This window comes from Equus quagga, chromosome 6 (assembly GCF_021613505.1).
Source record: "Equus quagga isolate Etosha38 chromosome 6, UCLA_HA_Equagga_1.0, whole genome shotgun sequence".
Taxonomy (NCBI): Eukaryota; Metazoa; Chordata; class Mammalia; order Perissodactyla; family Equidae; genus Equus; species Equus quagga.
In genome coordinates this window covers 11,094,935-11,115,644 of record NC_060272.1, presented here as the reverse complement: position 1 = coordinate 11,115,644, position 20,710 = coordinate 11,094,935, and the positions used below count along the sequence as shown (strand labels likewise).

Genomic DNA, 20,710 nt, shown 5'->3' with positions numbered 1-20,710 from the left:
TTCTATTTTAACTCATTATTTTTGCTTAACAGAGAATAGCTACCTCTGTCCTATCTGAACATAACTCATATGTACCCTCACCCTGGCCATTGCTACCAGCTTACTATAGTGCCTTAGCACATCTCAGGTGGACTGTGTATTCCTCATCCACTGGTTTTCTCCAGTTCAAATTAGGCACAAGACCAGATGAATCTTTTTAACGTGCAGTGCTAACAGATACCTTTCTTCTTTAGGCGCTCTCTAGTGCTCGCTTAAAGCATAAACTCCTTAGCACCATTCAAAGCCAATACAGATTGACCTTCCACTGCTGTCCTACATGTACCAGTTGTATTTAAAAGATGCCAAGGGACTAAGAGCCTTGCAAGATGTTATGTTGCTGGATTACAGAATCTGGTTCATGTCTTTGAAGGTGTAAAAATACATTCTAATATGTTCTTCTAGAATTCTCTATAGTTCTTCTATAGATGATCAGTCTTTAGAGAACAAACTCAAAGAACATCAGCATGTTGATATATTAACTTAGAGTGAGAAATATAATACCAAAGGCACGGGAATTCTCTTGTTGGCTGATCAGGACATATGCTCCTCCTCACAGTACAGCAGGCTGGCTAATTCTAGTCGTTTTTTCCTCCTTTCTCTATACATACAGATCATGGGCCTACATTTGGTAGTAGTTGCTCATTGCTTAAGTTTCAGATCTTTTGGATATACTCTGGTCTAGAGTGAACATTGTTTTGAATTTAGTTTCCATCTGTAACACATTTATATGTCTTCTCCTAAGTAGATTTACTTTCTTGGATGCCTATCTTAATGTATTAAATACTGTGTTTACTGTCTTTTATTTCAGAATGTGATCTTTTTCTGACCTTGTCCTGAAATTCTGGGGGTGCCCTCCGGTAGGCCTCTCTATACTGACTATCACACCCCATATTCTAAACCGGATTACTTGCTCTTCCCTGATTATTTCCCTTTTCCCCAGTGATTTGGTTTCTCTTCATGCTCTTTCCTCTGTCTGGATCTTGCCACTTGTCTTGCCACTGTCTTGAAATCTTGCCACTTCATTAAGTTCTGTCTTGAGTATCCCACCTTCTTGATTCCTCAAGCCTAATGTGCTCTTCTCCTTTGAATTATGTCCCTTTTTTGTGGCACTGTCTTACTCTACCCTATTTCAAAGTTACTTGTTTCATCTTCCTTATAAGGGAAGCTGGAGGTACTGTGCATCACTTGTCTTTTGTTTCCCTGCACTTTCTTTTTTTTTTTAGGTATGCTTTTTTGGTGAGGAAGATTGTCCTTAAGCTAACATCTGTTGCCAATCTTCCTCTTTTTTTTTTTTCTTTCCCCAAAGCCCCAGTACATAGTTGTATATCATTGTTGTAAATCCTTCCAGTTCTTCTATGTGGCATGCCACCGCAGCATGGCTTGATGAGCGCCATGTAGGTCCAGGCCCAGGATCCAAACTGCTGAACCCCGGGCTGTGGAAACAGAGCACGTGAACTTAACCACTATGCCACTGGGCTGGCCCCTCCAGTTTCTGATATAGTTAGTAGCTGCTCATAAATTGCTTACTGAATTAAGTTAAATGAGATTTTCTTCTTAACTGTAGACCAGTGACTCTCAAGTGTGGTCCCTGGACCAATGTCAGCATCACCTGCTAACTTGTTAGACATGCAAATTCCTGGTCCCCACCCCAGACCTATGGGGTCAGACACTCTGGAGGTTGGTACAGGTGATCTGTTGTTTAAAAGTTTGAGAACTACTGCTGTAGTCTTCCTAAAGAGGTGCTGTCCAACTCTTTATCAAGAGCTTGGTCTTACATTGATAGGATATCCTGAATATATTCCAGGACATTAATGTAATTACTATCCATAATCACACTAAATGTCAGCTGTTTTGTATTACATTTAACTTAAGAAAGGAGGAAAGTGTGAAATAGGTAAAGATTTCCATTAAACAGCTATAATAAAAATTCTTTTTATTAAAATTTCTCAAATTGGGCTTGGTTGAGCCCTAGGAATTTCTATGGCAGTGCCTCAGGGCTGGTGGGGGAGAGGAGTGGGTACCTGGATTACCTACTTCCTTTTTGGCCACAGAAACTCTGCTTTGATCCTTCTTATGGAATAGCCTGCCCTGTAAACTTTCCTTGCAGAAGGGATTCTGTGTCAAAAAGTTTGAGAATTATTGCTCTAAATCAGAAGTTGGCAAACTACAGCCCATAAGGCAGCAGCCTGGTTTGTACATAAAGTTTTATTAAACACAACCATATCCATTTGCTTACACATTGCTTTTGGCTGCTTTTGTCTATGGGTGCTTTCATGCCACAATGGCAGAGTTGAGTAGTGCCTGTGACCCACAAGCCTCAAATATTTACTGCCTGGCCCTTTAAGAAAAAGTTTGCTGATCCTTCATCTAAATCAATCAGAATGTTTTGTACCTTGAAGTAGAGAGAAAAAAAAATCCCTGAGTGCACTAAGCCCATAAATATTACTCCATAGAAGAAAAACCACCTCATGTCTTCTAGAAAACTAGGACATGGTCAGAGTATTTGTAGCAGATAAAATTATGGGAATATTAATGAGAGCACACTTTCTTATCTATCTCATTTGCCCCTGAAATCCTGAATATATTCCAGGACATTAAAGTAGTTACTATTTATAGTCACACTAAAGAAGTCAGCTGTTCTGTATTACATATGACTTAAGAAAGGAGGAAAGTTTGAAATACTTAAAGCTTTCCATTAAAATTAATAATAAAAGTTCTTATTAAAAAGTTTAGTTATTTGGGAAAACTTATTTGGCATTTTCACAATTTTTAAAAGATTTAAAGAGTTTTTTCTATACCAATTATGTGTATAAACATCTTTTGTATTCATTGAATTTATGAGGAATTTAAATCCGTATGTTTACATTTGCTCACCATCCTGGAACCTATCTAAAATCAGGTGCAACTCTGAAAATGAAATATTGACCGTCTTCTGAATTTTAGCTCTTATATTCTTCATTTGGAGCTGCCCTTGGGTGTTAGTTTTTAATTTGTCAGGGTAATTGAACCAACACTGCAGGAAGACTTATTTATCCTTTGGAATAGAGATTTTAATAGAAAAGATTGCCTTGCTGTGCAGGTATGCTCTGACAGTAGGCCATGAAGTGAAAATCTATGGGAAAGGTCTACATGAAACCTTGGAGAAAGAGTTTAAGACAGAAATGTTGTCTCCATGGAATTCACAAATTTTGTGTGTCTGCAAGGGTGGGGGTGGGGTCCCGCCTCCTTGGCTCTGTTACAGCCATTTACCTGCTGTTCTTAGCGGTCATCAACTATTTCAGTGGTCGGAAAGTCAATCAGAGAAACCATTACTTGCAAGCTTTTATCTGCTTCAACTATTTTTAGGATTTCCAGTTTTAATGGGTTATTTGTTCATGAATAATTTAGTTTCTTCCAGGAGATGCAAGTTAATGAAACCGCAGTTAATGGCCTTAAGTATTGAGAGCTGATAAAGCTTGTTTCTTATGGTAATACTTTCGAAATTACTTCACAACTAATATAGCTTTGGGAAACATACAAGGAGGAGCAGTTATAAGAGGATGCCATGGTACTATGAGTCTGTCTCAAGAGATGTTCTCATCTCATCACTTGGCTTATGAAAACTATTCCTCTAGTCTGTGTAACTTCTGTAAAAAGATTAAATTGTGTGTTAGTAGCGGGGAAAGTTTCCCTTTTGGGAACTTTATTATCCGGAATTTATATTTATCCACATACCTCAGTGGTCTTCAAATTGGGATGTACCCACTACAGGAGCTGTGCAAGGTGATCATGGTGGTACGGGAAGAACATATCAGAATGTATATATTTTAATGTAATTTAAAATTCCTACTTTTTGTATATCTTTTATAAAGCCATATTAGTACAGCAGTAAATGCACATAGTTTATAAACAAAAATGCTTATAATGGGCATGCTTATTCAGAAATTTCTAGTGACAGATGTGTACAAGCAGAAAAGCTGAGGCCATTGCTGTATACAGTAGGTATTACGTTTTATACAGTAATTAAATTTCACAGACAAGTATGTATAATATTAGAAGATTTTGGTAAGCAAGGACATATTTCAATTCTTTAGTTTGCTATTCAGTTTATCTGAATTTCAGTCTAAAGGGTAAAACTCAAAATAAATTAATCAATTTATTGTGTGTCACCAATAGCTTTTCGTTTTCCCCAGCAATGTCAGTGTGATTTGCGTAATGTCTTTTCTGTATTTCAGTCCTTAACTAGTCATTTGTGTGAAGCATAAACAGTGCTTTATGGTCCTTCAGTTTGTTTTCGCTTTTTGTAGCTCCAGGGGCCTTGTCAAAGTTAACTCATGGACTGAAAGATGAATCGTTGGCTTATATCTATCATTGCCAAAATCATTATTTTTGTCCAATTGGCTTTGAAGCAACTCCTGTTAAAGCTAATAAAGCCTTCAGGTAAGCATTTACAAACTTTATGTGGATACTTCATCAGGAAAATGTGTTTTAGAAAGCGTTTAAGAAATATTTAGTGCTTAGAAATTGGACGGCTTGGTGATTTGCTTTCCTTACATCAGGTACTATTCTGTAAACATTTGAGCTTATTCTTTTGCAGAATGCCATTTGGTTAATTGTGCTCTTACGTCATCCACTTAGATATTGTTGTTCAGAGTCATGACAAGAGAAAGTCATTTGAAAAATCACTTTTATGTTTATTATAAAATGATGTTAAGGACTTTACATTATTATGTCTCAGTGTCCTCATCCAGTGTCCCACATGGAAAATGTATTATGGAATCTGGTGTCAAGAAGATTGTCATAACTGAGTACATTAAAAAGCACTTCCTTTCTTATGGCGAAACACAGGGAATTTATCGGAGTTCCACTTTCCTCCTGGCTACAAGGCAGCTCAAAGCTAATATTTATTTACATTTTTTAAATTAAATATTTAAATGTATTTTAAGTTTATCTATATATGTTTACATACAGTTAAACTTGTATCTTTTTAGAAGAGACAAGCCATGATTAAGAGAGGGTGACTGAATTTTAACACTTTTTTTCCTCCTTGGCAAGTTTTCTTCATGATGGGTTGAGATAATGCCAGGATAGTTAGAAGCAAAGGAAGTGGTGTCCTATTTGAGAATGAGAAAACAGAAGCCGTGAAGACTGAGTAAAGTATCGATAGGCACAGTTATTCTCAGCCGGCTGAGGTTCCGGTTTGACTCCTGGGTGGTGGCATTGGTAACTGAGGAAGGGGAAGAGGCAGCGTTGCTCTCTTAGTGAGGGCCTAACGTCAGGCTGAGAGAGCATGGCTGGGCCTCGGGGGGATAGGCTGAGCTCTTTGAGGCTGGAGGCAGTAAGCCTTTGAGGCCCACTCAAGGCACTGAGTGGGGGAATCCTGAGACAGGCAGGAGCCAGCTGGGAGAAGTGGGAGGCTGGACGTTGTATTTTTGTGAATGAGGAGCACGAGAGAGACTACTTGGTCTCTCCGAATCCTGAAAAGCTTTATTCATCTCTCTGGAGGTGAGGCATATTGCTTTTCTTCTATAGTTGCATTCTGCAGCTTCATCTTTCTCCAGACATCTGTCAAATGTAAAGCATGAAAAAGTAGGTACTCCTACTTTGTACCGTCTAGTGGAGAGTTCCTCACCTCTGCCTGTACCTGAGTCACCTGAGATGCTTTTAAATCTGTACAAACCCTGCCTGCGCTCCACTCCAGTCCTACTTGAATATCTAGGGGTGGGATTAGGGCATCAGTATGTTTAAAAGTTCCACAGGTGTGGGGCTGGCCTGGTGGCGCAGTGGTTAAGTTCTTGTGCTCCACTTCAGCAGCCCGGGGTTCACTGGTTCGGATCCAGGGTGCGGACCCACACACTGCTTGTCAAGCCATGCTGTGGCAGGCGTCCCATATATAAAGTAGAGGAAGATGGGCACAGATGTTAGCTCAGGGCCAGTCTTCCTCAGCAAAAAGAGGAGGACTGGCAGCAGATGTTAGCTCAGGGCTAATTGTCCTCAAAAAACGAAAAAAAGTTCCACAGGTGAATTGCTGCTTTAGGGTTTTATTTTTAGGATGTCTTTTGAAACTTTTTGAATGCACAGTGAAAGGAGAAGAGTAGCTGAAGAATGCTGGTAGCATGCTAGAATTTTTTTTTTTCCTCCAAGATGCTGAGAGGTGGTATATTTCAACTTTTTTATCCCTAGATTTAGTAATAGGGGATCAAGGCCTAAATGTATGCTTTCTTTTCAATGGCCTTTAGACATTTGCCCCAGCCTAAACTCCAATATCTACTCTAGCAGTAAAAATGCCACCTTTGAATAAACTTTAGTATATCTTTTATTAATATATAGTTGAAGCAATATTTTCAAGAGAGCTAATGACTTTTATTAAGCTTACTGTGAATGTATTTCATATTTAGCAGGGGGCCCCTCTCACCACAAGAAGTAGAATATTGGATCTTAATTGGAGAATCAAGTAGAAAACATCCTGCTATTCATTGTAAAAAGTATGTTAACTTCCTTTTTTTTTCAATTTCTGCTAAAAAGCCTGTTGGAATTTTGATTAGGATAGAATCCATAGAATCCATAGTTTAGTTTGGGGAGAATTACATTTTAACAATATGGAATCTTCCAATCTATGAGCAGAGACGATGTCTCCACTTAATTAAAGTTTTAATTTTTCTGAGCAATGTTTTGTATTTTTCAATATGGAATTTTATATGTATTTTGTTAAAATTTTCCCTAAGTGTGTTATGTTTTTTGGATGGCATTATAAATTGATTTTTTTAAAAATTCACTTCCTGGGCCAGCCCGGTGGTGCAGCGGTTAAGTTCACACGTTCTGCTTCTCGATGGCCCAGGGTTCACCAGTTGGGATCCGGGTGCGAACATGGCACCGCTTGGCAAAAGCCATGCTGTGGTAGGTGTCCCACATATAAAGTAGAGGAAGATGGGCATGGATGTTAGCTCAGGGCCAGGCTTCCTCAGCAAAAAGAGGAGGATTGGCAGTAGTTAGCTCAGGGCTATTCTTCCTCAAAAAAAAAAAAAAAAAAAATTCACTTCCCAATTATTTCTTGGTAGTTTACAAAAATACAATTGATTTTTCTACATAGGCCTTAAATCTTGCATCTTTACCAAATTAACTTATTAGTTCTAGTAAGTTTTGCAATGCAAAGCAATTTGTAATTGCTTTGGATTTTGTATACAATCAATCATGTTGTCTGTAAGTAAAGACATGTTAACTTTTAAATTGTTTGAAAATGTACTTGACTCTAATTAAAAAGGAAATATGGAAAGTTTCTACTTTAGCCTGTAGGATGTCATCAACAGGTTGATATTTCATAGGGAGAGGAATCATTTTTAAACTGAGAACCTTAGCATTAGTTGGATAAACAGAATCGTCATAAAAACAAGACTTTATTAAAGCTTAGTAGGTGGAACAATCCTGATATAAGAGACTCGCTGCCATGGTAATATTGTAGTAAATTGCTCATGTGAAAAGTTCCATTACAATGGCATTTTGTACTTAAAGAAAACTGTGCTTTATTCTTCCCCCTTAACTACAGATGGGCAGATATCGTTACTGATCTAAACACTCAAAACCCAGAGTATCTAGATATCCGGCACTTAGAGAGGGGGCTACAGTATCGAAAAACAAAGAAGGTAAGAACACCATTATATCTGAAGGTATTTAACAATTTGCCAAAATGCAGTATTTTACTGAGCAGTCTAGGTTGTAAATAACAGAAACCCAGTTCAGACCATCTTAGAAAAGTGAAAATTACTTTAAGGATACAGGCGTGTCTTTAAAATGGAATGGCAAGGAGTATAGCCTGGATTCAGAGCGGACTGGTACCAGGTCAAAGAATGGTTAGCAGGGGTCAAGTAGCTAGTCTGACTCATTCTTCTGGGAGTTATATGTTGTTCTGGTCTCTCTTTTTGTCTGATTACTTACTTCCTAAAGATCATCATCATCTTTATGTCTCTCTTCTAGATGAACAGGCAAGACTGAGACTGGCCTGCCTCAGGCCTAATTCCAGTCTTGGCCCAACTTGGGTCAGGTGTTCACTCCTGAGACAAATTAACTGTGGCCATGGGGCAGAGCCATGTATACAAACAAGGCTGCTGGGGCCGTTCTCAGGGAATGGTAGAGTCTGTGGACCAAGGAGACATCCCATTGACATATTCCTACTGCCATGTGAGACTGTATTGGAGAGAGAGGAAGAGGAATGATCTTGCTGTTTGGATTAGGCAGATGGAGAGGTGATAGTGTGAGAGTGGTAGAGAAGCTTATGAGGGAAGGTATTTTGGCTCTTGTGGGCATTGCTATTTTTGTAAAGGCAGCTGGTCAGGAAGAATGCAGGATAATGTGATCTGATGATGTCTAAAAGGATAAGTAGTGAGAAGAGGGACAAAATAAGGGAATTCATAGAAACCCACATATTAGTAGAATTCATTTCCTGTCATTTTCTTCACTCAACTTTTTTTTCTTCTCAGGTTGGGGGAAATTTGCATTGCATTATAGCATTCCAGAGACTTAATTGGCAAAGATTTGGCCTTTGGAACTTTGGATTTGGAACCATTAGACAAGAATCACAGCCTCCAACACATGGCCCGGGACTTGCCAAATCTGAGAGTGAAGACAATATCTCAAAGAAGCAGCATGGGCGTCTGGGACGGTCTTTCAGTGCTAGTTTCCATCAGGATTCGTCATGGAAAAAGATGTCCAGTATCCACGAGAGAAGGAACAATGGCTACCAGCGTTACAGTGATTATGATGGGAATGACTGATTATGCTGGGTACTGAAAAACTCGTGTTACACACGGAACCGGTCTATACAGGACTGCATTAAGACAGTAGTAGATTTTACTAAGTCTACATGAAATAGGCACAGGTCTTGTGGTAAGAAACATAACCTTGTAGTTCTCCAGTAAATAGGCTTGTTTATGATTATGATGGGTGATTTCAGATATATAAGCAGATAAGCACAGATTATTGTCTTTTTAAATTTAAGAGTATATAAACATTCTGGACAATTTCACAAAATCCAATAAAATTACATATAAATGGATCAAACACAAATTCTCTTCATAGCATCAGGATTTGAAATACTTAAGCATGAAATGATTTCTTACATCATGATCCCCAGAATTTGTTGCCAGTAGTTTATTCCTAAGCTAAAGATGTAAGGCACCATCTGCCTTTAAAAAAAAAAAACATTGGGGCTATTGATTTCTAGTTTTCTCTCATGGTTAAAGCTCATTTAAAATTATTTAGTGAGTCTAGTAATTCTTTCACTTGTAGCAGTATCTTGCCTGCCTCATTTCTCTCCTGGTTAACTTTCTCAGGATTCTCAATAAAGAGGCAAAAGTGAAAAAACTCAAGAAACTGATCTTTTCTATTGGTGCAAGTGGGTGACTTAGTGCATTGATTCAGGATATTCTTGATTTTCTTGACTTGGTACGTTACTACCCAATATTGACAAGAACTTTAGGTCTTGAAAGACTTCTGTAAGTCTACAGTAAACCTTGTTTTAGGGATAGAGTAAAAGAACAAGTGGTATCCAGTTTCTGTACCCAAGGTAATCTGTGAAATGTGATCTTCGATATCTGATTGGCCTCTCAGTATGGAGTCATCTGTTGATAACAGCAGTAAAGATGCATTAGGATGCCACGTCACTCAGAGGGCAACTATCCATCTTTCAAACTCTGAGCTGACTCCTTTTTTAAACCATGTAGACAACTAGCTGTTTGAAGTGAGTGTTAAATAGTTCAGAAAGTATGTATTTCACATATTTGAGCTCCTCTCTTGTTGCTTTCCAATTTTCTTCTGCTGCCAACCCATGACTCATGAAGGACTAGGATCTCTTTTTCTTTCATTTCAGGGGCTGGTCCAGGACTCAAATCAGTAACTTGATTATTACAAGGTGCTGAATATGTTGGTAACCATATTGCAATACACCTCAAGGAGAGGGTTCAGATTTTTATTTTTAAAATATTTTCATTTTCATCTCTTTTGAATTTTATATCCATTTATCCACTCAGACATGCCTAGCCTACAGAAGGGGATATATATTATGAAATGGTCATTTTTCTGAAGAGACTATTTTGCTTGAAATGCAAAGGACTGAAAGAGATTTGTAGGTTGCTGATTTTGTTACTTCGCACTGGAAGTTTTAAGAAGTTTTCATCAAATAAAGTTTTGTTTTCTACTTTTAATCATGTGGATGTTTTGAATCTTTGTTTTAGGTGGAGAGTACCCTTATAATTCTGTTTGAAGTACACAACAATTTGCCTGAGTAGTGTGTTATAAGAAGCCATCTTGTGTCTGATTTTTATAATCAATGGAACAATACACATTATGATGACTATAATTTTAGATTTCTATAAGACTTTATAATAGAAAATAGAAAACTTAATTCTTATATTAGCTTGAACCAAATGAAATGTCATTTTTGTAGGTTAAACATGGTTGAATATCAGCAATTTCATTGAGTTTGACCAAATATTTCAGATGAGGTAGGCAGGAAGAGCTGGAAGTAAGGAAGACAAATGCAACATAAAGAACACAGTGACACCTAGGAAAAGAGGATGAGTTTATACAGATTACGTATTGGCCATAAACAATTTTTATAAAGTCTTGATATATATGATCACTTAATAATTTGGCTTACAAGTTCGGCAGTTATTAAGAGAACACTGAGGACTACTTTTCCAGAAACTATAAGCAAGTTACTGCACACTTCTCTTTCAAGATTAGTAACATTCCTGTCATATTTAATTTCTTGGTCAGCTCTTCTTAGAAGTCTCCAGAGAAGCACTGAAGGTTCAAATACTGGATCTGCTCTTACTAGCTGTATCATGTTGGGCAAGTTAAGATGAATTTTTCTGTGCTTATTTCCTCATTAGTAAAATGAGAATAACAGTATCTACTTTATAAATTGAAGACTAAATAAGTTAATATATGTAAAATGTTTAGAACAGTGCTTTGTAAATAGGAATTGCTATTTAAGTGCTTGCTATTATTACTACTCCAAAAGATGTACATTTTACTGTTCAGAATCTTGATAGAGAGCCCTTTAAACAGTACCTAAAAGAGCCAATTCCTTGTAAATCAAATATCCACCTTAGTTGCTGTTCCTTCAGAAGAATATTTGTATTCAAGAAATGTTGCTCTGGTTTTAAAAGCATTTATAGTATTCAAATGCACACATTGGCTGTTTGTTTTTGCCCAGCTCTCTGGTAGTAAGAAATGTTCATTTAGATCAAATCCTGAAATGTTCCTTTTCAGTACTATGCCCCATCATTAGGGCAAGCTGGTGCAGCAGCTCTAACACTTCCTAACTTGCCTTCTCCCAGACACTGGAGGGGCTCAAGCAAGGTACTCTAGGATCCATCACTCTCTCTATCTCAGTTTTACTCGTAGGATTTTCTCCCTCAGTCAGTCACTCAACAAACTAATTTTGAGCACCTTTAGCTAGTAGGTGTTTCATGTTAAATGTTAAATTTACTGATCTCAGAGCAACCCCAAGAAGACAGTGGCATCTCCATTTTATTCACAGACTCTCACTGCTGAAGAAACTTGCTCACGGTCATAGAGTGTCTTAGTTTGCTAGGGCTACCATAACAAATACCATGGACCAGGTGGCTTAATCAGAGAGTTATTTTCTCACAGTTCTGGAAGCTAGAAGTCCAAGATCAAAGTGGTGACAGGTTTGGGTTGTCCTCAGCCTTTCTCCTTGGCTTGCAGAAGGCTGCCTCTTGCTGGGTCCTCACAAGGTCTTTCCTTTATGTACACATCCCTGGTGTCTCCGTGTGTCCAAATTTCCTCTTCTTATTAGAACACCAGTTAGATTGGGTTAGGCTTACCCTAAGGGCCTCATTTTAACTTAATCACCTTTTAAAAGGCCCTACCTCCAAATACAGTCACATTCTGAGGTACCGAGGGTTAGGGCTTCAACATAGGAATTTTGGAGGGGGACAAAATTCAGCCCATTAATACGCGGTTATTATGTAGCTCAGAAGGGATCTGGACTAACCTCTGCCTGACCTGAGAGGAGGTTCTCTTTCAGCAGGGTGCAAGATGCACTGCAGAGCTTTAGACTAGAAGCTGAAAGAGTTCATTTAGGTGTATTTATGTAATTCCTGTTAAGTGCCAGGAGTAGGGGATATAAGTCAACAAAATAGTTCTTGGCTTCAAAAAGTTTACAGTCTACCGTGGGAGGAGACAAAAATAGGCAATTATATTAATCTGTAAAACACAACTTGGAACAATTTCTGAGAATTACTTCACACACGGAGTTAACGCAAAAAAAAACCTTTGTCAGGATTACCCCTGATAGACTATTTAGTTGTGACTAGGTCAACTAAACGTGGCTACTGTGAATCATCTCTTTGGGCATAGAAATAGTTTTGTTAAAAACTAATTTTTGATAGAGTTTTGTCATAAAGGATTGCTTTAACAAAATTACCTGTTCATTTAAATCAACCTTTTCACTCAATTTGAATCTAGTTTCAATAGTTCCAATTTGAACCAATATGTATGATAAGACTATCATTTATTAACTGCTAGTGCTAAGTACTTGGCTTCGCATGCATCACCTCTGATCCTAGGCAAAATAGCCTGCGAGATTGGTTTTATGCACAGTTTACAGACAAAGAAACAGAAGTTCTGAACAAATGTTTACTCGGACAAAGCTCAACACTATAATGTGGTGTGGTCGGGATCTGAGTCTTGGCCTGACCAGTCCAGAGCGACCGCCGTTCCAGGAGATACCCTGGCAATTAGTTTCCTGTCATTTCCGACCTACAAGTCATGGAATCCTAAATTTCAGATGCTAGAGAAAACTCTACTTCAAGGGTTAAGGCTTTAAATCACATTACTATCTAGTTACTACAAGTCCTCGGACAAATACTTATTAAATTAAAAACACCAACAAAGCCTCCCCCTTCCTGTTGTCACTTCACGTGTAAAACAGTATAAAGTTTGCACAACGGGCGGCCCAGTAGGGAGAAACTGATACTGAAAAAGAGCGCAGAAAACCGTCACCTCAGCAAAGACAGAATTGGCGCATCGTTTCAACGTTTACCCGCCAAAACACGCCAGCGTGCAGGAAGCACAGAGCTAACGCAACACCAACGCTGGGGCTGGACCGCCCCCTCACTGCCGGAGTGCAACGGCGCAGCAAATATACGTCCACGCAGTGAGGCAGGACTTCCGCCCTGAGCATTGTATTAGACGGAAGCCGTGAGGCTCCATTTCGGGAGGGTTTACGCACTCATTCGAAAAGACTTTAGGCAGCGGCGGAGGCACGTCTTCTGGCTGTTTGTCTCGCCGGCGCTGTGCCCTCGCCCCGGTCTTCCGTTAGAGTGCAAACGTTTGGGCCGAAGCACGGGGCGAGACGAAGAGCTGCGTCTTCTCCTCGCCACCGGCCATTCTCTGGTCCCGTCTGTCTTCCGGGAGGCAGTGTCAGCCGCTGGGAAGTGCTGTTCCCGCTGGTGCCAGCTTCCTTTGGAAAACCTCTGGCTCTTTATTATTTTCCATCTTTCCAGAGTGGGAGCAGGGGGAGCTCTTCCCGTGGTCAGGGGCGGTGGCGCGGCTGGTTGTAGGATTGGGATAAGAAGTCTCCCGCGACCCCGCCCCCGAGTTGCGCTCCGCGGACACCCATGGGAGTTCAGGGGCTCTGGAAGCTGCTGGAGTGCTCGGGGCGCCAGGTCAGCCCGGAGACGCTGGAAGGGAAGATCCTCGCCGTGGGTATCCTTAACGCGGCTTCGGTGCTTGGGATGCAGTGATGCGCGTCGGGTGCTCACTCCGCGTTCTCCGTGGGGCGGCCGCAGAGCGCTGTTGGGGGGATGACGGTCTCACCCAGGGCGTAGCTCTAGAATCTCCTTCAGGATGTTCTCTTTCAAAGTGTCAGCTTTTCTCCGGCTTTGCAGTCATACTGCTCTGGATCGGAGTTCAGGTTTTATCATTAGGGGCGGTACTTTACGCCTCTCTCTGCGTTAGTTCTCGCGTCTGCAAAGTGGAGGCGATAGTAGTATCTACACACGGTTGGTATGAAGAATAAAGGGATTATTTAAATGAAAGAAGCTAAGAATAGTGCGTAACACTGTTAATATTGTAAATCTTAAAAGTATTATCTTAGTTGGGAGGTCAGCATGGAGAAAACGAAGGAGACTTCCTTCCAGTAGTTTTCCCTGCTGTCCTGAGTCTTGCTCCATTTATGTTTATTTATTAGAGAGAGGAAGGGTCGTGTGGACCAGTGTTTGACTCTGTATTTGTATTTACATACGTATATAACTTTATTTTTAAAGTTTTTGGAATACGAAATTCATATAGTACATTAAAAAGATTTAAAAAGTTATGCAGTGAATTATTTTTCTCCCAGCCCTGTGATGGACTTTTTTAAGGACTGTTGTTTGTGTGCATGTTTGGCTGGGGTTTTGTGTGTGTTTCTTTTAGAATGAAATGTGTTTTTTTCATCATCAAAACATGTGAATGGTATTTCTGAAATTTTGGTCTTTTTATTCAAGCATTCGTCGCTTTTTTTTTCTTTGAGTGTGTATTCTGTTTCAGAAGCTGGTGGTACCTTACACCAGTTCCCTGATTGGGAATCTATGAGCCTAGGAGCTCATACGCTGGGTGAAGAAGAGAGGCATATAAATAATTGCTGTGGAGTGGTAAATGCAATGTAAGAGTAAGTGGGAGTTGAGACAAAGGAGTCATTGGCTGAGGAGCCATTATTCTTTAGTATGTAGACAATTTATACATAATGGAACGCTGATAATTTTTTAAATAAAGTAAGATTATTATTTTTTTTGCAAAGTGAGTAATCTTGAGATAATCTGTATGGAATTTTGGCTTAGTTAAAAGTTTGTATGCGGGGTACGTTGGGTGAGGGAAAGGAAAAGGTTTTTTTTTTTTTTAAAGCATGTGTGCTGTTGCTGCCCTCTAGTGGGTCCTCAAATCACTGCTTTGTAAAGATTTTCTTCCTAGAACTGTATGTGAATGAAAGGACAGTTTTCAGTGACAGGAACCCTTAAAACTTCAGCAAAGATTTAGGTCATTTTACTTTGCAACCCGTATGAATGATTAGTAACTTGTAAAAGTATTGATATTACACATCAAATTCAGCATTCTAACTTTTTGGGAGGTTGTCGAGAGTAAGGAAAGGTAAAGCATTTAATTTAGATTATCTATTTTTAGATGGCTCAGAGGCTCTTTTGGGACATGAAATCATTTTAACGAGCTTATTAGGCTTTTCTGAGAGAATGAGTCATTTAAAGAGGACTATCAAAGATAATTCCACTTATAATGATAACTTCATATATATATGTATATATATATGTAAAAGGAGAATATTTGCTTGTTCTACAATTGATTTTGCTTTGTTTCATTTTCATGAAAATTCAAATATCTGAAATATATTCATATTTTTTTTTTGTTTTACTTGTTAGTTAAGAAATTACCTATGACTGTAACAGGTTCATAATTTACTCTTGGATCCCTATAATAAATTGTTGGCCTTTTTACCATCTATAGCTGAGTGTTTTATGTATTTACACAATCTAAGTGTCTTTGTCGAATAATGAAAAGTTAACATGTTAACTTTTGTCTCTTATGGACTTTAACATTTGTAAAATCCATTTAAATCTCTTTATGCATACTAATAGAGATTAATTAAATTTTCAGCCACCTAACAATAGAACTAAAGGAATTCACTTTTTGTTTCAAAATGTTATTGGTCCTTTGGGTCTTATTGTAAAATGATTTTTGGCTTTGCTGCAGATTTAACTTTTCTGGAATAAATTTAAAGTTGCCTTTGATAAACTTATTCAAATTAGACATGAAGAATTATGTAGATATCTTCAGATTACCTAATTTTATATGTTCTTTAAGGACCTCAAGCTGCAATTCTCAGTCCTAGCTGAGAATTGGCACTACCTATGATTAATTAAGAAAAAAAAGACCCATCTCAGTCTCTTTGATTTAGAGTTTTAGACATATCTGTATTTAGTAATCTATGTTTCAGAAGCCTCATAACCAGTTCTGAAGGATAGCAGAGTTGAGATCTGAAATTAAGTTTTCTCATTTGATTATAAAATCTAAAGTAATGGGCTAAATAGAGACTTGTTTAATCCTATACAGTACTGTAGCAAGCAGAAGCGTTTATCCAGTGCAGGGCAGAGCTAGGTCAACACCAGATCCTCCTTCCAAGATGGATCCTTTATCCGACCACTTCTCGTCATGTCTGCCACCACCATCTGCTTTCACTTGGGCTATTGTAACTAGTTTTAAAACTGGTTTCCTTATAGTTTATTATTCACATGCCCACCAGGGTGACCCTTAGGTCACGTTCTGGAAACCTTACAGCGTCTGTACACACATCAACTTCTGCCATTGCTCCTCTCACTGTGCTCTTGCCACATTGCCCTTAAACAGAGATGTGCTTCTGTCCCAAGTCATTTGTATTTGCTGTTCCTCTTGTCTCTGCTGTTCCTCTTGAGAGTTTACTCCCTCACTCCTCTTGTTCATTCAGGTCTCTGTTACTTCTTTTGATAGGATTTCCATAACAATTGGAGCCATTGACCCCCCAGTCACTCTTGTCCTTTTACTCTGTTTATTTTGTTCTTGGCACTGACTGGCAACCTAACGTATTGTATAGCTATTACTTTATTTTTTAATTGTCTGTCTTCTCCATTAGAATGTAAGCTTCTTGGGGATAGGGACCTTATCTGTTTTGTTCATGGCTGTGTTGTTTGCTGTTCTATCCCTAGGATCTTGGATGTGCCTGGTACATAGTAGCAGTCAAATGTTATAGGAATGAGTATAATGATAGCTTACTTTACACTAGTTATTTTGTTGCATAATGTATATTCAGTTAATTGTTGGTGGGTCTAATTTTTTATGGTAGTAAGTTAGGTAATGTACATTCATTTAAATATTTAACTGTTTAATTCATTTAATAGCAGATCCTTGTTGCTTCTTCTATGCCCTGTGAAAGGGAGGGCAGTGCACAGAAGTGTGGTCTAGACATGCCATGGAGCTCACAGTCTGGTTTTCTCCCCCACTAGATTGTAAACTCCACAAGTGCAAGTGCTTTGTTTTGTTCAGTGCTGTATCCCCAGGGCATGGAAGGATTTCCACCAGGTAATAAGCAGGCGTTTTTGAATAGGAGTGTATAGCTGGAAGTCTTTGGGTCACTGGGCTGAGGCAGTGACCCATAACTGAGACTTACAAGTAGGAGATTACTAGGACAAGAGAGGGAGAAACTGCTTTAGGCAGAGGAAGGAGCATGTCAGAAGACCTCGGAGGCAGGAAGGAGCTTACTGATTTCCAGGGTTTGAAAAAAAGCCCAGTGGCTTGAAATGAGCAGAGGCCAGATAATTCAGGGCTCTTGCACCCTGAGAAGTTGTAGATATTATCCTCAAGGCAATGGGAAGTTTTTGAAGGGTTTTCACTGAAGCTATGTTGAAGAAATCTAATACATACCTTCAAGATAGAGTAGAAGGTAGAATTGATAGGACCTGGAAATGGCTGGATGAAAGGAGTATATAGGATGACATTCGAGAATTCTGGCTCAGTGAATGGAGGTGCATTCACTGAAATGGCATGAGCAGCCTAGTGAGAAGACATTGAGTTCAGTGTTGATCACGTTAAGTTTGAAATGTCTGAGGCGCCAGGAGATGTCAAATAGGATATCCAGTCTGGGGGTCGGGGAGAGCTCTGGGGCAGGCATGCACATGAGGAGAGGGTGTGGTATGGGGTGCTGAGCCAGCCTGGGTAGCTAGAGCAGGCAGGAGGAAAGAGGAGGGCCTGAGTGGGGTCACTGCTGAAGTCAGCACTTCAGTGGTGAGTTCGAGGAACTGGCAGAGATTGAGAGCAGGAAAACCAGCAGTGCCATGGCCCTCTGACTTAGGACAAAGAGAGACTAATCTGTTAAAAAGGGTTTTTTAGAAAAGCTTAAAAATAAGAGAAAACTCCAAGAGGAAAACATAAATTACTTGTAATCACAGCAGAGATAACGGCTCTTAATATTTTGATGTCTGAACTTCTAGTTTTTTATATATAATATATTGCGTGTGTTACAAAACAGAATTATACTTTCCATACTTTTGTAATCTGTCTTATTTCTTTTAATAATAATTTGTGACTGTCTTCCTTATCACTATATATGCTTCTGCCAACTTCCATTTTTAAGGATTCTTTGGTATTCCAGCAAATCAGTATATCGTAATTTAGTTTTAAAAAAAGACCAGTTGGAAAATTTTTACATTAAACATTGTTTTGTAAACATTGTTTACATTGTTTCTTTTTCATATTTTCATTATTATAAGCAAGCATTCTTACAAGTAGCTCATATTGTAAATCTGTGATGATTTCCTGAGGGTAAATGTCTGGAAGTGGAATTTTTGGGTAAGATAGAATGCAAGTTTTTTGCTATGAATTGCCAAATTGTTCTCCAAAAGAGGCGGGTTAATTTACTAAAATTCTGTGGCGATCATTAGTTTTTTTAAAGAAGCAATTCTTTGCAATTAGACCTTTTAAAGGATACATCTGTCTATGTAAGGTTTTAAAATTCAGTATGTGAATAGTAGTAACAGGGGCTCAAGTGGGTTTAACTGACGTTAGGTAGATTTCATCAGTGCTAAACATTTCTCAATTTCCAATGAATTATGATGAGTACGTAGTTCCAACATTTGGATGATCTCAGTTATTAGGAAACTGAAATTCTGAAGGGGAGGGAAGAAGTTCCAGAATGTTTTCCATTAACAATTCTTCCAGATATTAGCATTTGGTTAAACCAAGCCCTTAAAGGAGTCCGGGATCACCATGGGAACTCGATAGAAAATGCTCATCTTCTCACTTTGTTTCATCGGCTCTGCAAACTCTTGTTTTTTCGAATTCGTCCTATTTTTGTGTTTGATGGGGACGCTCCACTGTTGAAGAAACAGACTTTGGTAAGAGTCAGCTATTTTTTTTTTCTTCCTGCATTCTTTGAAAGAAAGAAAAGTTCACATACAAGTTTAGTTTTTTTCTTCCGAATTTTGGAAATCAAGACTTATTTTGACATGTGCAGTTTCATTTCAACTGTTTTCATTTATCTTGAACAAATAAACACTTTTTCTTTTAAAAAAAGGTTTATTTGTGAGAATACATCATGGATGCAGTGATACAATTTAACTTTTCATAAAACTACTAAAATTCTTACAATTGAGAGTTTTCTCTTTAGAGTATCTTCTCAGGTATTTTCCACGTATTCCAGCCGTGCCACTGAGCATTATTGGAAACTTATTGGGGAAGCACCTCCCTGAGTCTGAGGTCAGGACCCTCAGGGATAACATGCCTTCTTTCAAAGGCGAATTGGATTTCAGGAGTAAGCAATGTTATGAGGGGCCAAGTGTGATTAAAGTGGACTATCAAGCAAGGAAATTGGACAGGATATAAAAGAATGAGAATGAGTTTCTTTATTTGAAAATAACTTAAAACGCTGTTTGAAAAATGTTGTGAACTTTGGAGTAATTGTTTACCCCCGGAAAGACAGCACCCATTTGGATATATGACTTTGATGTGTGAAAATGCCAACTCATCACTTTGTCATCTTACCAGACAGATGCTGTCTCAGTAAGTGAGGACGTAGGATACAAGTAAGGGTTTGTAAATGCTCGGGGACATTGTAGCCTCAGTAAAAGGTCTAGTCGTGAATGTTGCAGTTTTTAATTAGCCAAGTACTGTACCTTTTGGGAAGGAGTAGGAAGGCAAAGATGTTTTGGTATTTCTGCCTTGATTCAACTGTAAGCACAAAGACTATTCCGCTTTTCCCTACTTGGACATTTCTTACAAGATATTTCTATACATTTTAGGATTTCTTATGACTTACTCTTGAATGTTGAAGGACAGAGTTACATATAAGTAATGTATTCTTGTAAAAATCAGTATCAGAAATTGGTTTTAGCATAACAGTGACATTTGAAGAATAAATTAGTTAATTAATATAATAATCCCTTTTGGGAAGCATTTACTTAATTATATATCATTAAGCTTTAGGCTTCTTGGGGGACATTAAAGGACATTTGAAAGAAACAAAGTAAATAAATAGTTTCCAAATGTGTTGTAGAATAGCCAACCTATTAGGTCATGGATGGCAACTCTGGGTGTCCTTTACAGAGCAGAAACCTAAAGATACTGAGACAGCAATTAGGAGGAAATACTGAAACAGGCATGGTCTGAAAGCTTTGACAAACCCAATTCTGTGGAAAAAAATCACAAGTGTTTTTAATATACTAACACCCTGAAGTAAAATCTTACATTGTTTCTTTTTACAGGCTAAGAGAAGGCACAGAAAGGATTTGGCAACCAGTGACTCCAGAAAGACTACAGAGAAGCTTTTGAAAACATTTTTGAAGAGACAAGCTATCAAAAGTGCCTTAAAAAGCAAAAGGCAAGAGGGAAAGAAATTACATACATTTTACAAATTTTAATTTTTGCATTGGATTCCTATGGTTCCCTTTCCCTAATTTAACTCTCAGCAGAAAATAGAGGCTGGGGTGAGAGGAATAAGTGGGATGTCCATTTGACCTAGTAATTTGGAGTTGTGAAAGTTCTGTCCTGTGAGAATAATGAGGAAGAAAAGCGGTAGTGTTGCATTGCAGGCATGTTTTACGTTTTTTTCTTTTCTTTTTTTGTGAGGAAGATTAGCTCTGAAGTAGCATCT

General features: G+C 38.5%; 1 protein-coding gene across 1 annotated transcript in view; it reads left to right on the top strand.

Annotated features, from left to right (window-relative positions):
• The window catches only part of LOC124241216 (DNA excision repair protein ERCC-5-like), a 68,752-nt gene that overhangs the window by 25,451 nt on the left and 22,591 nt on the right, over positions 1–20,710 (top strand). The window contains exons 8-13 of the mRNA XM_046664836.1: positions 4,326–4,458; positions 6,417–6,503; positions 7,562–7,658; positions 8,493–8,724; positions 18,781–18,956; positions 20,322–20,437. Coding sequence (XP_046520792.1) covers positions 4,326–4,458; positions 6,417–6,503; positions 7,562–7,658; positions 8,493–8,724; positions 18,781–18,956; positions 20,322–20,437 — 841 coding nt within the window. The remainder of the gene's footprint in view (positions 1–4,325; positions 4,459–6,416; positions 6,504–7,561; positions 7,659–8,492; positions 8,725–18,780; positions 18,957–20,321; positions 20,438–20,710) is intronic.